The 21,772-nt window shown below is 31.6% G+C and overlaps 1 protein-coding gene across 1 annotated transcript; it reads right to left on the bottom strand.

The window, feature by feature from the left end:
• Positions 1-248: 248 nt before the first annotated feature.
• Positions 249-18,847, bottom strand: LOC139495899 (cathepsin L-like). Its single transcript, XM_071284307.1, has 9 exons — positions 18,689-18,847; positions 17,969-18,114; positions 17,526-17,631; positions 16,553-16,705; positions 14,267-14,390; positions 13,115-13,215; positions 9,566-9,728; positions 3,334-3,439; positions 249-553 (listed from the first exon to the last, which is right to left on the bottom strand). The coding sequence occupies exons 1-9, from the start codon at positions 18,692-18,694 to the stop codon at positions 454-456; spliced, it is 1,005 nt and encodes a 334-aa protein (XP_071140408.1). The 5' UTR covers positions 18,695-18,847; the 3' UTR covers positions 249-453.
• Between the last annotated feature and the right edge of the window lie 2,925 nt (positions 18,848-21,772).

Raw genomic sequence — 21,772 nt, 5'->3', positions numbered from 1 at the left:
TAGCATACTTCCCTTTTTCGTTACAGTAAAAGGCTTTAAACGAGTTACAGCAAATAAAATTACAATGAAATTTTTCGAAAGACCATTTTATCAAATACAAAAAAAAATTCTTTATAAGATTGTGTGGAAGTGTAGTGTACAGAGTAGAAAAATCATAACTGTCAACAGAATTGTAAGGACCATTGACAGCATGTATTTTATCTAAAACCTCTAAAGAATGTTAAACACTCCAAAAATAATTAATACCATTATTTTCATAAGCTTTATTACAAAAGTTTATAACCAGTTGATAGTAGTATGTTTTATGAGATCTCAACCCTCCCCACATATAGGACCTTTTATATACAATATACAATGTTTTATAAACATAAAAACAGTTTATTAAGCAATACAATGGTCATAACAAGATAATATTAAATTTTAATTGTGACGTCTGGTCCTCACAAGTTGTTATCACACAAGAGGGTACATAGCATAAGAAGCTATTCCACATTGGTTGTCTTTGTTCCTCGACATTTTTATATATCCGTCTATTCCCCAGCTTGCACTCCAACTGAAAATAAATACCAACATCATTTTATTATTCATGACACCATGATATGACATTAAGAACCCCTTACATTGTGTATTTAATGACTTGATAAATTTTGAGAAATTTAAAAAAAAGCTACTTATTTTGTATGATAACCAGATTGTTGGTATATAAAAAGTTAGAGTACGTAACATGCATTCAATCGATACTTATACTGCAATCAGCTATTTTACTATACAGATAAAGCTATACGTATAAACGATAGCTTTATAAGTCAATGACCTCAACTAACCTATAAGTCCCGCCTTCTTACAGGAACTACTATATTTCACCAACAACGACACGTCACAACCATGACAACGTGTAGTAACAATGGTCAAACTTTTATGAATTTAAACTTGTTATGTCTTCAAATTGGTAATTTATATACCATGTTTATTAAATTTTATTAATTAAGTTCATTTTTCCTTTCTAATTCCTTAAAATGTCAATGTCCTACCGCCTGGACTACGGTCATAGGAAAATACCCCAAGATTGTACCCCAAGAGGGAAAGTCCAAACTTTTTTTTTAACAATATTTGTTACATATTTTTTTTAATTTTTAAATTTTTTTTATCGATTTCAGTATAAAAACAATATACGTATAGTGTCTTGAAATATAAAATTTATTTGTATTCGGCACGAAACAGGGGAAATGCTTGGTAGAACCTCGCATTTCCCCCGTTTCTAAGCCTCATACAAATAAATTTCAGATTTCAAGACACTAAACGTATATTGTCTAAATACATGTTTATTATGATACTGAAACAGACATATTTAAACTTCAAAATTATCCACCCTAATTAAACTTTCAAAGTATCTTGCTATTTAATTTTTCAAACTATCCCACTCGATTAAACTTTCAAAGTATCCAGCCTAAATTAACTACCGAAATAACCCATTTATTGTATCTACTTGAAAGACTTGACTTTTGAAGAAAAAAAAATACCATTTACAGTATTTCTCATCTCCATTAGAAAGGTCTGGTTTCCTATTTTCCTTTATTAAGTGAGATAACACAGGACATAAAAATAGTATCAATTGTGTACGAAATCATTTTTGTGATTTCTTGAAGGGTATTGTCTCCAACCGGCTTGATGTGATGGTTTTTAAATGTTTTTGGGTTTTTTAGTTATTGACTAGATATGAGTGGAGTAGTAAGTTAATAGTCCCCCGAGATGCAATTATTCCACAAATATTCAGTCAGTAAGTATTTTATAATTCGAGAGAGTAAACAGACACATAGCTTTGCTAAAGACCGAACGACACATCTGATTAACATTCAATAGTATACATGTATGTGTATGAGACACAGGACACATAGTGATGACAATTATCTGATTGTAAATATGCATTTCTAAAAAAAGATGGAAGGCGATATGTAGGTTGCACTTTGTAAATACAGCTGTTTCTCAAAACACGCCTCTTTTGTGGAGATCTCGAATATTCATAGAAAATTAATTTTGTTTACATACTGGTTCCCAGTTATGCTCTCTGTGTTCCATCTCAGAGAGACACAACTTGGGAATAATACCAGTAAATTTACATGTGCATATTGTTTACATTGAAATATGCGGTAACCTTTCATTCGAGGTAGGTATAGTTAAGAAAATTAGATTTAGTTTAAACTCTGAGAAGGTCAGGGCATATAAACGTTGAAATATGCCTTACAGCTCTATGTTTTGACCTTTGACAAACATTGTGTTGCATGTGAACTTTCAATTCATGGATAAGATTTTTTTCAAAACTGCATAGTAAAAGTGGTACAGTATTAGCCGTAAAAGGAGTTCCTATGGGAAATTGCATAGTCAATGTTTACAGAAATGCAACCTGTAAGTTTCTGATAACTTAATATTTCTTTTTTCAAATTAGTGTGTATGTAGGAACGACTCCGGAATCGACATACATGATTAAGATGAATTCATTTAGTCCGGCCTGAACTCTTCAAACACAATTAGCCAATCCCGTAGCCGTCGTTGAAATTTTGCAAAAATAATGACACTTGCTATCGAATAGTACCATCAAGAGCAATTAGTTGAACGCTTAAAAATGATGAAAATAGTGTGTAGATATCAGAAATTCTAATGCAATTTTTTTGTATCAATGGTTCTGATTGGATGATAGTTAACGTAAAATTCTCTATCACCTTGTCTGTAACTAAGAAAGTCGACATTTTGAATTGCTGAATGGATTGACATGTAATTTGTACAATAATAAGCCAGAAAACTCACACATTGCACCTGAAAATCTTCTTTTTATCTAATTTCATTACATTTTGAAGCGGCACAGAAGCCAGAAAATGCCCCGTGTTTATGTTTGACGCCGGAAGCAAACCTATGACGTCACCTAGTGTAGGAACCAAAGAAGATAACATCACTTCGCGGAATTTTCTTTAATGAAGATCTTACACTACAATAATGATTGAAATTTAATTATGAACTTGTTTTGCATTATAATAGAGATACCTGCATTCTATTTGAAGCTTTGCGGACGTCCATCGGTAATTTTACTGTCACAAATACCCGTTTACCTGTCTCCCCTACGCGTCTTCAGGTAAACTAAATTTGGGACATTAAAACTACCGATGGACGTCCTTAAAGCTTCAAATACAATACAGTTATCTCTTAAATGTGTTATGAATGCCAATGAGACAACTCTCCATCCTATTCGCAATTTATCAAAGTAAACTATTATAGGTCAAAGTATGATGTATTAACTCTATATAGAACATGATAGCTGAGGTATAATACACATTTGTTTACCTATTTTTAACCAGCCAATAGTCTTGTCCATTCTCTACACCATATCCTACAATTAACACTGCATGGTCCGTGAAAGTGCTGTTACAATCTGGATCATCAAACACCCCTGTGATATAAATGCAAATCGAAGTTAATAGACTATTTTCATATTACCGACTTTTGACTCCGGTTTATATTATTTTTTGACATGTTACCTACGACATCCTGGTACTCGGTCAATTAAGAGTAACGTAAATAAGTAACATCAAACTTTAATCGGTGTAATTTGAGGGGACATTTTATTATTTTCCAGAGTTTGTCGTGTAGAATTAAATATGAAGCAGTATAATTTTTCCAAGAATTGTACCAATTAAATGTTAGATGTTACTTCTTTACGTTGCTCTTTATTGACCCGAGTACAGTGTGTTGTAGGTAACCTGTCGAAAAATAATATAAACTAGTTTATTGAATGATCTAAAAGATTACTGTTGGAGAATGTAAAAAAAAAAAAAACACCAACAAACAAAAACCTGTCGTCTGTTGATGTGGTCCATTAGTGTTCCTCGTTTCTCTGTTTTTTGTTTTTGTTTAGACTGTTGGTTTGCATTAGTAATTTTTGGGGCCCTTTATAGCTTTCTGTTCGGTGTGAGCCTAGACTCATAATTGACGACCGTTCTTTGGCCCGTAATGGTTTTTCTTTTACAAATTGTGACTTGGATGGAGAGTTGTCTCATTGGAACTCATACCACATCTTTTTATGCCTAGAAACTGTAGTGACTATAAAAAACTGCAAGACACATACATATGTCAAGATAAAAATGCATCCATTAACAGTTTTGAATAAAACATTTGTATAAAGCAATCTGTTCCTATACTAAATACATATGTGTAGTACAGCTTGATTTTATCATTTGTGCTAATAAGTAGTATTTGTATATATTTGTTCATGCAATGACTTGTTGACCGACTTTGACAGATTATACAGTATTACAGTACTTTGATGTTCTATTCACTTAAGTATTTACATTCTAGGTTTTCTATTTCTTTATTCCGATTGGTTACTCTGTAAACTCCTTTGATATTGAGGCACTCTTTTCAAATTCTACACAGAGATATAGAACACTGACACTTTATAGTGATTTAGATATATTTATTCTTCTTATTCTTGAAACCATTCTTTATATTCAGGTCAGTTATATTCTTTACATTAGTATTTGATGCATGTAATTCTATATTTTTATCTTGGTATAAAAGATATGAATGTGTTATGAAAATGTGTATGAAAGTCTACTTTGATTCCCATGAGTATGAAAGAGTTCATATTTTAACTTTAAGTTGGTATTTGCAAGACAGAAATAATATATATTATTTTTCATACTTGGCTGTTATTAGATTTCAGCATAGAATATTGTCTTGCACTGAGTTTAACTGTATTATTTACTAGTTTTGACATTAAGACTTATGAAGTCATATTTCTTTATATTTAGATTCCAGTATGTGAAGTATAAGAGTACATTGACTTTATAGAGGAGCACTGCTCAACCCTTGCATTATGTACACGGTAAGTTGTGTTCTGTGTTTACATATTTATTTGTTTACGTGTTGTCTATTTGTACTTATGTGTTTTAATTAATGCTTGTCTTGTCTGTGTTTGTAATGTGTTATTGTTTAGTTTACGAATATCTCCGAATAAAATAGTGTATTAGAATCGATTACTCTAGATCGTTGACACAAGGTATTATTGATATCTGTAGTATTGCATATTGAACAGTTACCGAAAATAGACTTTGGTATAGATGCTTATGATTTGTAGTAAAACATACTTTATTAATTATAGTATATTTCGAACTAAAGTTAACTACTTGGATAATTTGTATTTCAGGGTGTTTATTTGAGATTGCTTATAATAAACCATTAGAACCAAACTCAAGTGTTATTTACGCCCAACTTGATCAGTGTACATATGTATTACTTGTATTACCCATATGTTTGATAATCACTTTATGTTACCTATATAATAGTTAGTGTAATAAATGTACCAATGAGACAACTATTCACTAACGTTCAAATGTAGTTGATGTAAACAGGTATAGGCAACCAAATGGAGGGTAAAAGTCCGAGAATAACATGACTTTAACTAGACAGCTATAAAATACGTTTGAATTAAAAAAAAATGTGTTGTCAGTGTTTTTTTTGTTTTTTTTTAATTCAATATAACACTCGTACTCTGTTGTGTGAAAAGGTACGGTCTTATTCTTAAGTTAGTTTTGATTATAATACTGTTTAATGCAGATTTATGATCAATGACATGATATCATATAACAACGTCTCGTTTTACTGGTTGTTTTACTAATTTCGGTTTTTCTTCATCTAAAATTAATATGGGGACATTATGATTTATAAATAAAAACCTACCATTCTTGCAAAGGTGATTACTCAGACAATGACATGTTAACAAACAAGTACGTATTGTTTAAATGGTACCATGGCCAACTATTGTCCTCAGTGTAAGCCAGTACGAGTTATCGCGCATGATTTTGATTTCTTATCCGTCTGATCAGTCTTTTCTGTGTGTGATATCTTATCAAGACAACATGCTGAGTTTGTAAAGACAATGTTGACACTCGTAAATAATTTGACTAACCTAAGTAAACAATATTATAAATATATGACACTGTAGCATGCTAGGTTCCGCGGCATGAATACGAGTTGTATAAAGATTATAAACTGACTTTATTTCCCGAAAGATATACAATTCAATTTTACCGAATATCAAACCATGCATACAAAATAAAAAGTCGAAAAAGGACAAATATGAGATCATGATTATATATATATGAATATAATTATTTTCTGTGACTGTATATTACATTAATTTGTAGGATCCTTTACTATAGATAATTTAGCTGATCTGTAACAATAACATCTTCATGCCTTATATATCATGTACTGTAGTACGCCGCTAGATTAAAACTGACGTGGAAAGGTAACACATGCCCACCGAAAGCTCTTTTAATTGAGAGCCCAGGTGGTCGTGTGGTCTAGCGGGACGGCTGCAGTGCAGGCGATTTGGTGTCACGATATCACAGTAGCATGGGTTCGAATCCCGGCGAGGGAAGAACCAAAAATTTGCGAAAGTAAATTTACAGATCTAACATTGTTGGGTTGATGTTTAGACGAGTTGTATATATATATATATATATATATATCTTTCGACGTATAAACCCGAATATGAGACAGCGTAGAATTTGAATATACATACACAAACACAAACTCATTGCAACATTTTGCTTTTTTATTAAAAGAATAAATTCACTGATTTTACTCTTATTTTCAGTTACCTCCCAGAATTGTTTGTTTATCAATATTTGCTCTAACTTTTCAGCCACGATTTCTGAGAGAAAAATTGGCCTTCAACACTAAATGCTTAATAGTACGTTTGCCCGCGACGATGCAGTTTAATAATACTTTTGCCCGCGACGATGCAGTTTGTTTATAAATCACAATGGAAAACACGCTACAGTACATCAACGTATTGTCCTTTAAATAGCATTAATTTTGCTATGTGAAAAAAGACAAATGTCGTATTAATAATGAATAAGTATAAATGTACAGCTAAATTTTCTAATTTCTTTAAAAATGTCTTCAGTTAAGACAAACTGTTTAACGATTTGAAAAGCAACGTCTTCTATGTAAAATAAGATTGCAGATTTTGGCACTTCTATCACATTCACTGCCTACCTATAAAACAATAGACAATTTTTCAAATTGGATTGTTTTTTTAAAGTTTGGATGTTCCGAAGCGACAAAGTTTTTCTATAAAAGATCAGTTTGCAGGTGATCTTAGAATGGACAGTACTAGTATACCAATACATATTTCTCAGTTTCAACAATATTTATGCACGCTTCACATGTTCGTTGATGGATGGAAAGGTCTCTCACTTACAATAATGATATAGTCTTAGATTACTTTTTTTTATATAGATATAAGCCAATCGAAGCACATACTAATGAAATTATATACTGATATTCTCAAATTTTCCTAAAACCGTAAAGAAAGTCCCACAGAAAAAGTGTTTACAATAATGTTCCGAGTATAATATATAAAAAAAGGGGGGGAATACCCTACCCGGAAAATAATATTACTGATATGTATAGGAAAGTTTAAACCACGGAACTGACTGAACTTGACAGTGTTATCTGAAATTCACAACAGGTGATCAAATGAATGATGAAATTTGTGAACTTCACATGCACGGATATCTTTAGAAAACATGCTAATCGAAACAACAGGGGTCGCAGGCATCTGTTTGCATGTACAATACTAAATTTTAACGATTCCAACTATCTCATTCATTCGATAAATAAAAAAAATAAAAAAATCTGCAAATACATGTACAACATAAATGCAAGAAGATTTCCGGGGATGAGTTGGTATGAGTTCCAATGAGACAGCTCTCCGTAAACTTTACCTTAACAATACAAAAATTAAAATAAGTCTCCTTTTTAATACAAATTTTACATAAATGTTCAAGTATAAAATTAAATATATTTCCCGATAGAAAGTTCTAAAAGGAGCGAGACAAATTAATTATATATATATATAAAATTGATGAAAGAAAATTTGACATTTAAGATTTCATTCCAAATCCATCTACTACAAATGATCTTCTGAAAGTGTTACTGCATCTGAAAAATTTAAGATAATGACACTTTTCCTGTTTCATCAAAACTAATTGGTCTTTTTAGAACATGAAAATAATATATATAAAATATGTATCTATTACTTCTATGTAAATCAGATGAGCATGTTTAAGTATCAAAATTGTTTAGTTACGGCCGCCTAATTATTTAAAAAAAAACTTTTAAAAAGATATGTAAGAAAATTGCAACAAAAAAAATCATTTTAGATGGGATTTCAATTTTTTTAATTCGCTTCACGAAAAACATCCAAAAGTCTGAGTTAATGTAGTAGTGAAAGATTTTATATTATCAAAAATAAAGAAAACTGACGGCTGGACAACATATATTCTTTTAAATTAAAAGTTACACTTCTTTTACTTTATTTACTGAATTTTCAAATTCATGATATAAAATTTTGATTAAATATATAAATATTTTATATGCAAATAGATTAAACTTTGTTTTGTGACTTGTGATCGAGCTAATATAACCTCCTTGGTAGGACCATGGAAGTACTATATCAATATAATATTTCCATGGACTTAGAATTTTTCTCGCAATCTTCAAACAATGACAATAACTCCAGTTTTGGATAAAAAAGGCCCCGATTCATTAAATTTTCTAAAATATCAAATATATATCATTGGAAAGATTATAAAGCAAAGAATATATATTTATGCCAATGAATTTATTTCTAAAAATAGTGAAAGATGTAATCATATATGAAAACTCCTTTGCAAACGTTTTTGATTTTGAATTGTATGAAGTAATAGGGAATGAACCCCTTTTTTTAAAATGAAAATGGCCGTAACTTCTGCTATCCCGATTCAATTATAAAATATGTCATTAGAAAGCTAGGAAAATGTATTTTCTAATGTGATGCCAATGAAAAAGATATTTATATTTGTTTACTGTCAGCTAACCAAAATTCAATATTTCCTTTAATAATCTATAGTAAATTTATCGATATCGATTGCGATCAAATTTAGCGCATGCGCACTGCGGGTGCTGATAATAGTTGCGTATGGTTTATTTTCCCCTTACCTTAAACTGGTATGGTGACATTACAATTTAAGGTACCAGTCTTGTATTACAACTCTAGTTTTTCGGTATTTCCGGTGCATGGCAAAACATAGAGGGAAACAAAATAGTCCATTTTTTAAATTCTTTTCTGGACTCATTTTTTTTTGGTTTGATTATAGGTTTATACTGGATTGAAACATACATATATAGATTTTAAAAAAAATCTCATATGTTTTTTAGGATATCAATCCAGGAAAGTGGAAGGATAACATGTTTACTAGAAGTTGTGCGGCCTAGTAAAAACAGCAAACAGAAAGTAGAAAACAAATGTTTTGACTTCAGGGTTTCTTAACTTTTTTTCTTCGCTGCATGACCCAGTTTTTTTTTCTGGATTAAATCACGATTTTAGATTAGTACATGCATGATATGAACATGATTTTTTTTCTATGTAGCATTTTTAATTTTTTTAATTTCAAAGATCAGCTGTTTTGCATATAAGCATATGAAGCAGTCAATTACTAGACTGCAACCTTAAATAAAAACCTACCATTTTTGTAAAGCTGAAATTTGCGATCGGCGTCAATCGCTATTGATATTGGACCAACTGTTGCTACGGCAGATTGTAAAGCCTTTTCATCCCCTTTCTTAATTATTTGTATTCCTGTTACTGTAGCTCCGACATCAGATTTGTGAAATCTGCAACTGGCATTCTAATAAATAGAAAATAAGAATAATAATTTTATTAGTTTAAAATCCAAACAATAGGATTGTTACTTAATAAACAAACCAATAAAAAAAAAAAAAAATAATCAAACAGACAGAAAGCTATAAGGCCCCAAAATGACTAAGGTAAGTTTTACCATTTTTTCATTGTGATATGTCGATGTAATGTACAAAAACAGCATGAACGTTCAAATAAGTGTTGTAAAAGCAACATAATCTGATAATATAGCATATCGGTTATTGAAAGCGATCGATTTTAACTATAGATGCGGTGAATTATCACTTTTAGTGCAATCATTTCTGATGTAGAATTGTTTAAGATTCGATGAATTTTTATTGTAGATTGATGTAATAAATGGTCTTGCAACAAATGAAAAAGCTTAATTGATGACTTTAGTATTTATATTTTCAAATTGAAATCTAAAATACAAACTCCTCATTCATTCATCAAATATATAGCTATTTAAACTTGTAACAAAAAGCTTCTGAAAATGTCATATTATATTTTTAAAATTAAATTATATTTCTCCTTAATTATAACAAAAATTTAAAAGACATCTTTTTTTTATATTTTTTTTTGCGGTTAAAGATTGATATGGCGGAGTTTGAGGATAACATTGAATTAAAGTTACACGAACCAGAATGTTAAGCCCATTTTTTTTTTAATTCTTAAGGATGTACTTCCTAGGTGATCTAAGGTCAAATTAAGTAAATTAAGAACTCACAATTGATACTTTAAGTTTAAAGAGTTTTTGTTAATAATCAAAATTAGCTAAAAATATTGATAAGTCATGGAGCTCCTTTTCTATTTCAGTTATAAAATATGGCGGGAAAAGGCTGACTCTAACTTTTACCTTATATTTGCATTAGCAATATTTGGGTCTCAACTTTTTGTCGACTGACCTTTTATGAACTATTAAATCTTATATATTAAAAGATAAATATGTGTTATAGGGCAAAATATTTTACCTTGTATCGTATGAAAAAAGACCAAGAAGTTCGAACATTTGACACTTATTCCCAAACCTCACCTAAGTACATCCTTTAAGGCTAAGTTAACAGTAGGGTTATATTTATGAAATTGTTTAAACTATCCAGTGTCAATTTAACATTGCTTTGTAAGGGAAACCCTCCGTCAAGTTTCAACGTGACATATTTGAAATGGTATATTTGTTAGTTTCAAATACAAAACAGATGCTTATTGCAGATAATCCGGGTCATTGTCAAATACCAGAGTTCAAATTAAAGGTATTGCCATTAAGGACCAATTCCGAAATCAAGGACCCCTGCGTATGTCTAAGAAGCTTATTTGACGGGACCACTAGCCGGTTAGTTCGTATGAAGTTGAATACAGACATGTGTGACCCCAATTCCCAAAAAAAACCTATTTGAATTGGTTAAAACAAATACTACTGAAAATAACGTAAACATCTTACAATTGATAAGGGAGCTACCATTTGATTTTTATGGGGGGGGCTAGGATGAAAAATTTTGTCCTGCCTTTTTTTTTAGTTGTAATCTCTGTCCTGCCTTTTTATTTTTCACTCTATTCGGTCCTGCCTTTTTTTTTTTTTTAGTTTATCCTGACTTTTTTTACCAAAACTGTCATCCTGCCTTTTTTTTTTTGCAAGTGTCTCATCCTGCCTTTTTTTTTACTCAAAATTCCTGTCCTGCCTATTTTTTTCAAAGTTCATCCTAGCCCCCCCCCCCCCCCCCCCCCCCCCCCCATAAAAATCAAATGGTAGCTCCCTTACACATGGGACCCTGAAAGCTGATGAATTTTCCATTACTCATGAATAATATACATGTATATCGTACACAAAGAATTTCGGGCTGAGAAAAAAGACAAGTATAATTAATAACATGTTTCTGTTAATAAGCACGTATTTTGAACGAAATTATAAAAAAGAAGATGTGGTATGATTGCCAAGGAGACAACTATCCACAAAAGACCAAAATAACACAGACATTAACAATTATAGGTCACCGTACGGCCTTCAACAATGAGCAAAGCCCAAACCGCAAAGTGAGCTATAAAAGGCCCCGATAAGACAATGTAAAACAAATCAAACGAAAACTAACGGTCTTAGTTATGTAAAAAAATGAACGAAAAACAAACATGTAACACATGCACAAACGACAACCACTGAATTACAGGCTCCTGACTTCGGACAGGCACATACATAAATAATGTGGCGGGGTTAAATGCCGATTAAAAAAATAAAACACTAAAACGCATATGATAATGACAAAAAGTAAGGATACAGTTGTATAATATTAATGATATGATTACCCTAGCTTCATACGGGTAAGATGACTATGTATCTATTCCATTATTGTCTTAACATATCGGTATGCTTACCTTATGTAGCACTCCACAGTAAGGTGTGTAGTTTCGCATTTTGAACCCTGTGGATTTTTCAAATATGAGAGGTAGTGTGCAATAAAATTCATTTTTGGATAGCTGAGTATTTAAATAACCTTCGTATTGGGTTTATATGAACATCAAGATCATAAAATGGATGTAATATAGGCTGTTTTCTGTATGACAGTCCGTATTTGTATGTCCATACCATAAATTGGTCCGGCAATTAATGTAATGTTATTTTTTCGCATGAACTGTGTGATTAGATTTTACGAAAAAATTAGAAGAAAGACACTCGTTTCTTATTTGATCATTAGGAAAATCTATGAAAACAGTTTCTAAAAAGGTATCACCCAAAGGCATTGAAATTCTAGTTTGATCCAAATTTTGGGGGATATGTGACATGTTTACCCCTCCTTTTGTATTATTTTATGGTAAATAAATGCAGATTGTTGCCATGGATACACATAAAACATGTAAAAGGAATTATTTGTCACCCTTTTAACTTTTGAAAATGAAATCTATGGAAGATACTGATTACATACGTATGCACATGTACAACACAAACAGTTAGGTTAGTGTATTAGAAATCCAGGAATAGGAGATGATAAAACATTTTGTGGCTCATTTTTTATTTTATTTTCTAAATGTGGAGTGCTACTTTAGCTTCATACGGATAAGATGACTCTGTATACATTCCATTATTGTCTTTAACATATTGGTTTACTTACCTTAGCTTCATATGGATACGATGACTCTGTATCTATTCCATTATTGTCTTTAACATATTGGTATTTTACCTAGCTGCATACGGGTTAGATAACTCTGTATCTATTCCATTGTTGTCTTTAACATATTAGTTTACTTACCTTAGCTTCATACGGGTACGATGACTCTGTATCTATTCCATTATTGTATTTAACATATTGATATGCTTACTAATCTTCATACGGATACGATGACTCTGTATCTATTCCATTATTGTCTTCAACATATTGGTTTACTTACCCTAGCTTCATACGGATACGATGACTCTGTATCTATTCCATTATTTTCTTTAACATATTGGTATGCCCGGAACACAAACCCTCCGTTACAACCAGCATTACCTTTAAGGATAAGATATACAGGCACGTGTGAGCTGAGCTGCATAAAAACAAAATATGAACTTATCAACAACTTAACTCAAATAGCTTTATTGTAAACAGTGTCCATTACCTGAAGGTTCTCGATTTTGGCAGAGCCTAAAATAAGGATTAACCAGAGAAAATGGCACTCACAAAACAATCACTTCGGCCTTAAACTTAGTGAGAAAAGGTTTTGGGGAAAAACCACTTGTTTCTGTATAAGTTAAAAAAGCAGGGCGATAGTATTATATACCAAAGAGACATTAACTTAATGAATACTTGTAGAGTTAAAATTTGGGTGTTTTCTTCTTTCACAAAAAATTCACGAAAATTGTTTTGTACCACAAAGGGGTAATAACAAGACGTGTAGTTTATCATGTACCAAAGTGCAGCTAGAATGTGACACCTCCCATTCATATGTTAATGCATAATATTTTCAGCCCACTCATATATGGGGAGGTGAATGGGTCTGAGCACAGAAACACAAATCAGACAGTGCAACACGAACTCCATCAAATACTGGGGATGATCTCAGGTGCTGATGATCTCCGGAAGGGTACGCAAATCATGTCGCGAGTGAGGTTCATACACCAATAGTAATGAATTAGCGTTAGTACATAAATTAATCTTGGTTGTCTCTCTTTTACCAAGAAAAATAAACTAAACTGGAAAAACACAGTGCGCGATGTGTTCCTTAAATACTACAAATATATATAACATATGACTGGACATTAGGAGAAAATGCATGCTGTTATTTGATTTATGATTATTAACATATCAATGATAACTTAAGTCAACACAGAAGTGCTGACTTCTTGGCTGATGATACCCTCGGGGAAATAAATCTCCACCAGCAGTGGCATCGGCCCAGGAGTTGAAGATAAACTCATCATATAAACCAGGATTTAAATTTTATATTTATGCCAGACGCGTGTTTCGTCTATAAAAGACTCATCAGTGACGCTCGAATCCAACTGTTTAAAAGGAATAAAATAGCAGACCCGTGGTAAAAACAAATATGCCTTATACTTACCATACTTAAATGTACAATCTACAAGGTTCTGTTCTGATAAAGAAACCAATTGTCCTGTTTTCCTGAAGTGTTGACCTTCCAAGGCACCAGTTGATGAAAATGACCAGCATGATCCACATTGTCCCTGAATAAGCATGATAAAGGAAAGATTTATACAATGTATAGATTTTATTTAATGTATACAGTATTACATGCATCATGATATCTAGACCATAACATGCGTCTCTATGACCTTCTTTTTATGATGTTGATCGACACAACATATGTCCCTTTACCCAACGTTCTCGCCCTTATCTGATACATATTTTTGTTGCATTTGCATCTCTTTTGTTATATTTACTGTCAACACAATTATTAATAAACTTTTAAGCCATTTATACCAACGTCATCATGGTTATCATGAATAACTGTTTTATGACAATTTTCAACATAATTTTAATAAATGAATATTCTTTTCTAGCAGATAAATATGTCAATTTACTCAATTATATAAAAAAAAAAACTTCTAAAATAATATACATACGGAATAACCAAAATCGCAGATATTGTATTTTTCTGTTAGCGCAGTTTGAAATTAATGTTTAGGGTTGACAATCTTGGATATGCATCACTTTGACTAGCCACTATTGTATAATTATACCTATTAACCTGATCCTTCGATTCATTGACAATACAGTTTAAAGACGCTCTTGTACATAAGTGTAGTAATGCCCTTTTACCATCAAACGGTCATTTCCGGCTACCGTTAGCATGAAATTGATTAAAATTGTACCGTGATTTGTCAAAATATCCTTATCGTGATCTACTAATTATCGTTACCGTTATTGTTAGAAAAAAATAAACGTGATTCGACAAAATCATTCGAATTGTTATCGTTGAAAAGAAAGTGCAGCTATTATCGTGATGCACCAACAATTACCGTTAACGTCATTTGGCAGGAATTTTCACCGTTATTCGTTATGAATGTACCCCCATTACCACCCTCGTACATGTCTTACAGTAAAAACAAATTATCAGAGGTATTTCAGAGAATGATTAGGGCGACTTAGTATTTCTCATATCTTCAACACATGGAGATTTTCCTGGTGAAGGCTCGTCTTCAAAACAATCCTCGACAGCAGAGGGATTTCATTTACTTGGTTCTTCGTCATTCCAGTCCTAGGACTTCTTACCTAACCGTTGCTATTTTGTTTTCATACGTGCAATTGTTTTTCGTCATTAAACACTATTTTGTTTTTATGGTGATAGAGATTAAAATACAATGTTGACTGCTACACCTAAATTTATTATGTCCGTTTACATTGTCAGCAAAATATGTAAATTGTTGTCGATTTAAATTTAAGTATATGCCATTGTCATGCAAGTGTGTTTGATGTGTTTGAACTATTATATTTCATTAAGGTGGTACCCAACACTTTAGCTAAATTTAATTTGGGTCGTTTAACTTTCTTAAAATTTTGACAAAGTATTTACTTTGACCCTTTCACAAAAATATAAAAATTTCAAAAAATTTGATCCAACCGTTTTATCAGAAAAATTACACTGGTTATATAGCAGTTTGACAAACATTTATTTTGATCATTGAGAAGCTTAATATTCCCTTAACAACACAACGTAGTTAAAACGTTTAGCTGATTTTACAGAGTTATCTCCCTGTAGTGTTAAGTACCACCTTTAAATGAATTTCAGATATCAATTTGCCTTGGAGTTTGATATTTTTGTATTTCAAGTCTGTACACGTCCGTGACATAATTCTTATTGAAAACAACTCGAAAATGTAAATCATTTGTTAATAAAGGTGTCATAACATAGATGTTGTCATATTAATCCCGGTCATGTCTTAATGTCGTATTTAGTCTATATCAACTGTATTGACTTTCAGTTTTGGCTCGCGCAAATACAACTTACTTCGACACAATCATCTTTACTTAAACACACTACACCATTGATATAGAAACATCCAATACATAACACTATTATATGCACAAAAGGACACCAATTATTAAATACCAGTACATTAAACAATTAAATCAACAATAGAGCTTGCTGAGAAAATGCATTTACTAAGTTAGGAATACGACAGCTGTTCTCCATTCGTTTGTTGTGTTTGTGCTTTTCATTTTGCATTTGATTAAGGACTTTTCGTTTTGAATTTTCCTCGAATTCAGTATTTTTCTGATTTTGGTTTTTGCTATCCTCATTTGAGGATATTAGACAATTAATATATGTTAGGGGAAAATACCAAACACTGAAACAAATGTGAAATAGAAAAAAAAGTATACCGACCTGGTCTTTCACAGGAGTAACATAGCCTTTTTGCCTCCAGTCAACTACATCGGGAACTTTAACATTATTTGGCGGGAGATAGGACGAGCCATCTTTTATGACATCACGTGACATTTTGTATCCCTTCATTTTCTGAGTCACTTCTTTCTCTGACTGAAATTAAAATATACAGTTTGACCTGAAGCCAAGGTTCAAGAAGAAGATCGGACTTAAATAGACTCTCGTGTTTTCATCAATACTCAATACAAGTTTTTAAATTAAGTTGATGGTGTTGTTTGTATTTCATTAAGATTGGTTTTGTTTTAAATTTTCAGAAGTCTTTCAACTAAGACGTTTGACTTGATATACAACTCGATTAAATCCAATACATTCTACAAAAGGAAATGCGTGTACCAAGTTGGGAAAGTTTTTTTTTCCATTCGTTTGATGTTTTTGAGCTTAATATTTTGCAGTTTTAGAAGGTACTCTGTTGTGTGTATTTTTGTCGTAATGTGTGTATTTTTGTCTTAAGAAGGAGGGGCAAAAGATACCAGAAAGACGATCAAACTCATAAATCAAAAATAAATTGACAACGTCGTATCTAAAAAATAAAAAGACAAACAGACAGTCATATAATAGTACAAAAGACACAACATAGAAAACTAAGTATTAGCAACACGAACCCAACCAAATACTGGGGGCGATCTCATCTCCACCAGAAAGGTAAGCAGATCTTGCTCCACATATAACACCCGTCGTTTGCTGATGTTTTTTGAAACCCGGTAACTAGTCTAATTTGGTTGGTCACATTCGTGTTTTGGTTTGTATGTCAATTTGCTTGACTGTAATGCATTATATTGATATCGTTTTTAAAAGCTCACTAGAGCTTGTGTTACTTTGTTTACAATGTATCGACAATACATAAATCTTCGATTTGCTTTGATATGTAAGACGCTTTTATCTATATCAAAGTGTCCGCATTTAAATCACCTACCATGTCAGCAAAATGATTAATTCCCAGCCAGTAAGTATGTTCTCCACGATCTGCTGCCATATTGTGATGCTCAATAAAATGGACATTGTCTTCCCAGATTATCCGTCTAATAAATAATAACAAGTGTATTGCATATTTTTATTTAGTATTAACTTATTGACATAACTTAATTATAAAGGATGAACTACATATAAAACATTAACAATTGATGGCGATACGCAGATATTTTGGAGACTTTTGATTGTATGTTTTCTTATTATTCAAAGTAACTAGCATAATTGTGTATTGCCTCATTTAAACCTATGATACGGTTCATTATTGCGTTGTCATTTTTATATGTTATTAAGTTCAAGGATATGGGCAATGGTTTATGCCATTCTTCTTATGTAAAACATATCACACAACCCAATATATCATACTATTTTGAGGTACTAAAAGCTAACCTTTGTATTTCTTCATTGTTATCTGCGTATATTTTATTATATGATTTCTTGTAGAGTTCCCATTCATTGTCGAGACGAAAAGATGTGAACTTCAGAGAAATAGAAACTATATTGCCAAACAATACAGTACATAGTATTACGTGTATCTGAAATATTAAATGTCAAATTGGTTAGACAAAAAAATATAGATGGGTTGGTTTTTTTTTGCAATTTCTAAAACTACTTAAAATTACACCGTTAAATGCATGTATAATGTTATTTGACAACAGGCCGACTTTACAATGTTTGTTATGCTCTGTAAACATGTTTTCTTATGTATGTCATTAGTTTAATGTATTTTCTGTGTATTTTTTACACATCCATTAGCATAAAAGTATGTGTAAACACAATGTTTTTTTTTAATTTATTTTATCTAAATGAAATGTAAATTCAAACAGGATCACTGACTTGTTTCTTAAACAAATATTTAGATAACTTTTAATATTGGCAGTTTGTAATAACTTCCCGTATTTTAGTAAACTTTAAAATTTAATCGTTTGTTTTGTCCTTTTGTTTAGCCTATGTAATCAATGAAATCTTATAGAAATAGACGAAATCAGTAAGATACAGATGTAAGCAAAAATAAGCGTTCAAACTAACAAAAGGCGTCATCGGAGCGTGGAGACTTACGTCGCCAAATTGAAAAATGTAGTTTTAAATTATATTTAGTAGTATACGTACTTGCATTTTATCTGAGATTCATCAGTTTCAACACATTGAATCCAATATTCAAACAAATTAAAACAGGAAGAACAAATTATGTTGAGTGTTACTTCGACTTCCTAGTTATAAATGAACTTTAAATACCTGATCTTAAAAACTGAACAATACTTCCTTATTTAACAGGTTGAATAATTCATGACATCTATCTACAGCCCTTGTAAAAGTTATTACGCAATGTAAATATAAAGTTTATTGATGTGTAATTACAGAGACTACTGTGTCCGACCGAATACATTGATTGATTTGTTGACATTTAATGAACATTCTCATACAAATATCTATGCATTTTTAGATTGAGTTAACTATTTATATATATTTACATTGCATGTTTTGGTTGACTTAATTTGTCCAAACAAATCGAGTTCTCAATTATAATAATTTAAAATAGTGGCGAAAGATACCAGAGTCAAACTCATAGATCGAAAATAAACTGGTAACGCCATGGCTACAACAGACAAACAACAGTACACAAGTCACAATATATAATTATAAAGACTGCGCAACATGAACCCCACCAAAAACTGGGGTGGTCCTGAAGGAAAGTCAGAGCCTGCTACACATGAGGCATTTAAAGTGTTGCTCATGTTATTAGAAACCCAGTAAATAGTCTAATTCAGTCGGTCACATTCGTCAAAAGGGAAGGCGATTGACGACATACGGAACATATCCGATATCATCTGTGAAATTTCAAATTTACTGCACAACATAAGAGAAACTATAAAAATCATTTTAAAAGGGTTAAACTCAGTAGATCGATACAAATCACAAAAACTACTGAATAAAGACAACAGTAGTATACCGCTGTTCGAAAGTCATAAATCGATTGAGAGAAAACAAATTTAAATAACAATCTAACACCGAGCAACTCTAAGAGGAAAACAACGAAATTATAGAAACACTAAATTGAAACAAAAAACCAAACGACAATGTAACACAAACAGAACCGATCTATAAGAGAACAAATACCCTTTCCCTGACTTGGAACATGACATTTTATTTAAGAAAAATGGTGGGTTGGACCTGGTTTTGTGGCTAGCCAAACCTCTCTCTCTTATTGCAAATAACACGCAAAGAACAAATATAAATACTGAAACAAACAGCATACCCCTCATTGATGTTTTCATGTGCTTTTGGATGGTATGGAATAAAAAAAATCAACCTGGGTGCTAGATTTGTTTTACTTTATTGCTAATACTATAAATATGAAATCAAGCAAATTATGTATTTGTTAAATGTGTACAGTTAAAGATGCGTATATTGGTAATATGGTCCGAGATCACAATTATTTCGTAGTGTATTTCTTTTAGAGCATAAATGAAAATTTAAAAATCCCACCTGCGCTTTCTCAATGAAATTTTCACAGTGTGTTGTACTACGTTTGGGACAACTTATATCAAAATTATAGAAAACTTCATCAGCTCTAACACTAAATATGGACAACTTTATTTTAAGAGCGTCCTGAAATCTTTTGACAGCTTCCGAAGTGCTAATTTCTAACCTTTTTACAGCTTCCGAAGTGCTAATTTCTAACCTTTTTACAGTGTAATTTCACCCCCTACATGCAATTTGAGGGATTACATATGGAGAAATAAATTTGGAAGAGGTATAAAAATTAATGGCAAGTAACCCACTGTCAAAACTAGGGACTATATTCGTCGACAACGAAAATCAAGGGACGACAATTGTGGTCTCGGACCATATACCCTGGTCTTTTGACAAACCACTGAAGTCAAAACAAAATAAAGATCGCTTATTATTTTTGTACTTTCTTAAAATACTCAAATTGACACAGTAAGATGTATGAAAAGATGTGATTAGACAAAAGGTCGTCTTTCAAATGTTTGTAAAAGTCTTTTTGTTTATCTTATTTACCCCAAAAAGGGATGTATAAAGGAGGTATTATTCTTTTCTAAGTAAAAGTATATATAGTTCATGTTATCTTGGATGTCGAGAGGTGACGCTTTGTATAGTTTGTTCTTTCTGTTTTAATTAAGCTGGATTCATTCAATTCAACCAGCAGTTACTCAGATAAAATGCAAGTATGTATTGAATTTAATGCACAATATTTTCAGAATTTTAGCTTCACTAAACATTTTATGTATTTGTTTGATATTTTCCTTCTAAAGCATTGGTGCCTTAAAAAGATGAATATGGGTCCGACAAAAAATTTAAACAAAACATAATGTTGTCTAAGCAGGTGGCGAATGTCGTTTGAAGAGAAAACCTTTTAAGATTACAGTATTCTACAAACGAGTGCATAGCTATAACGTCCTAATGACATCAGTGGTCATTAGATTATATATATGTAATGAGTAAATAGGCATAACTTAAATATATATATATATATATATATATATAAGTACGTCTGAGTCAGTGACAACTCTACAACAGATGTATCCATCGGATCGCCATGAATGATAGTGATACATGGCTGTGTACATAATGTATATACAACTCGTCTAAACATCAACCCAACAATGTTAGATCTGTAAATATATATAGATTGCCTAACAATGTAATTTTAACACACTATTTAGTATGTAAATATAAGAATGTTTAAAATATTTACAAAAAGATGAAAATAAACGCAATATTTCGCTAGACCAACTAGCTTTATCAAGCGTGCATCTATCCAGGTGAAATGTAGATGATAAGAAACTTTTGCAGCTTAACGTCTGTGTTGCACTTAACTGCCTTTAAAATAAGAAAATTTTTGCAGCTCAATGTCTATGAGCAATTGAATTTAGCTGCTTTGAAAATAAGAAAAATTTTGCAGCTCAATGTATATGTTGTATTGGATTTAGCTACCTTAAAAATACATAATTGGTAGTTGAAGATAAAGCTAGTTGGTCTAGCGAAATATTGCGTTTATTTTCATCATTTTGTAAATATTTTAAACATTCTTATATTTACATACTAAATAGTGTGTTAAAATTACATTGTTAGGCAATCTATAATTTTATTTGTGTAATTGAATTAATCTCTGTACTGATTAATCCACACTCCCTTAGATTTGTATGTCATGTGCTGCTATTTATAGGC

This window comes from Mytilus edulis, chromosome 11 (genome assembly GCF_963676685.1).
Source record: "Mytilus edulis chromosome 11, xbMytEdul2.2, whole genome shotgun sequence".
In the NCBI taxonomy this organism is placed as follows: domain Eukaryota; kingdom Metazoa; phylum Mollusca; class Bivalvia; order Mytilida; family Mytilidae; genus Mytilus; species Mytilus edulis.
Note: the sequence above shows the minus strand (reverse complement) of the source record. Positions and strands in the feature narration are given on the sequence as shown.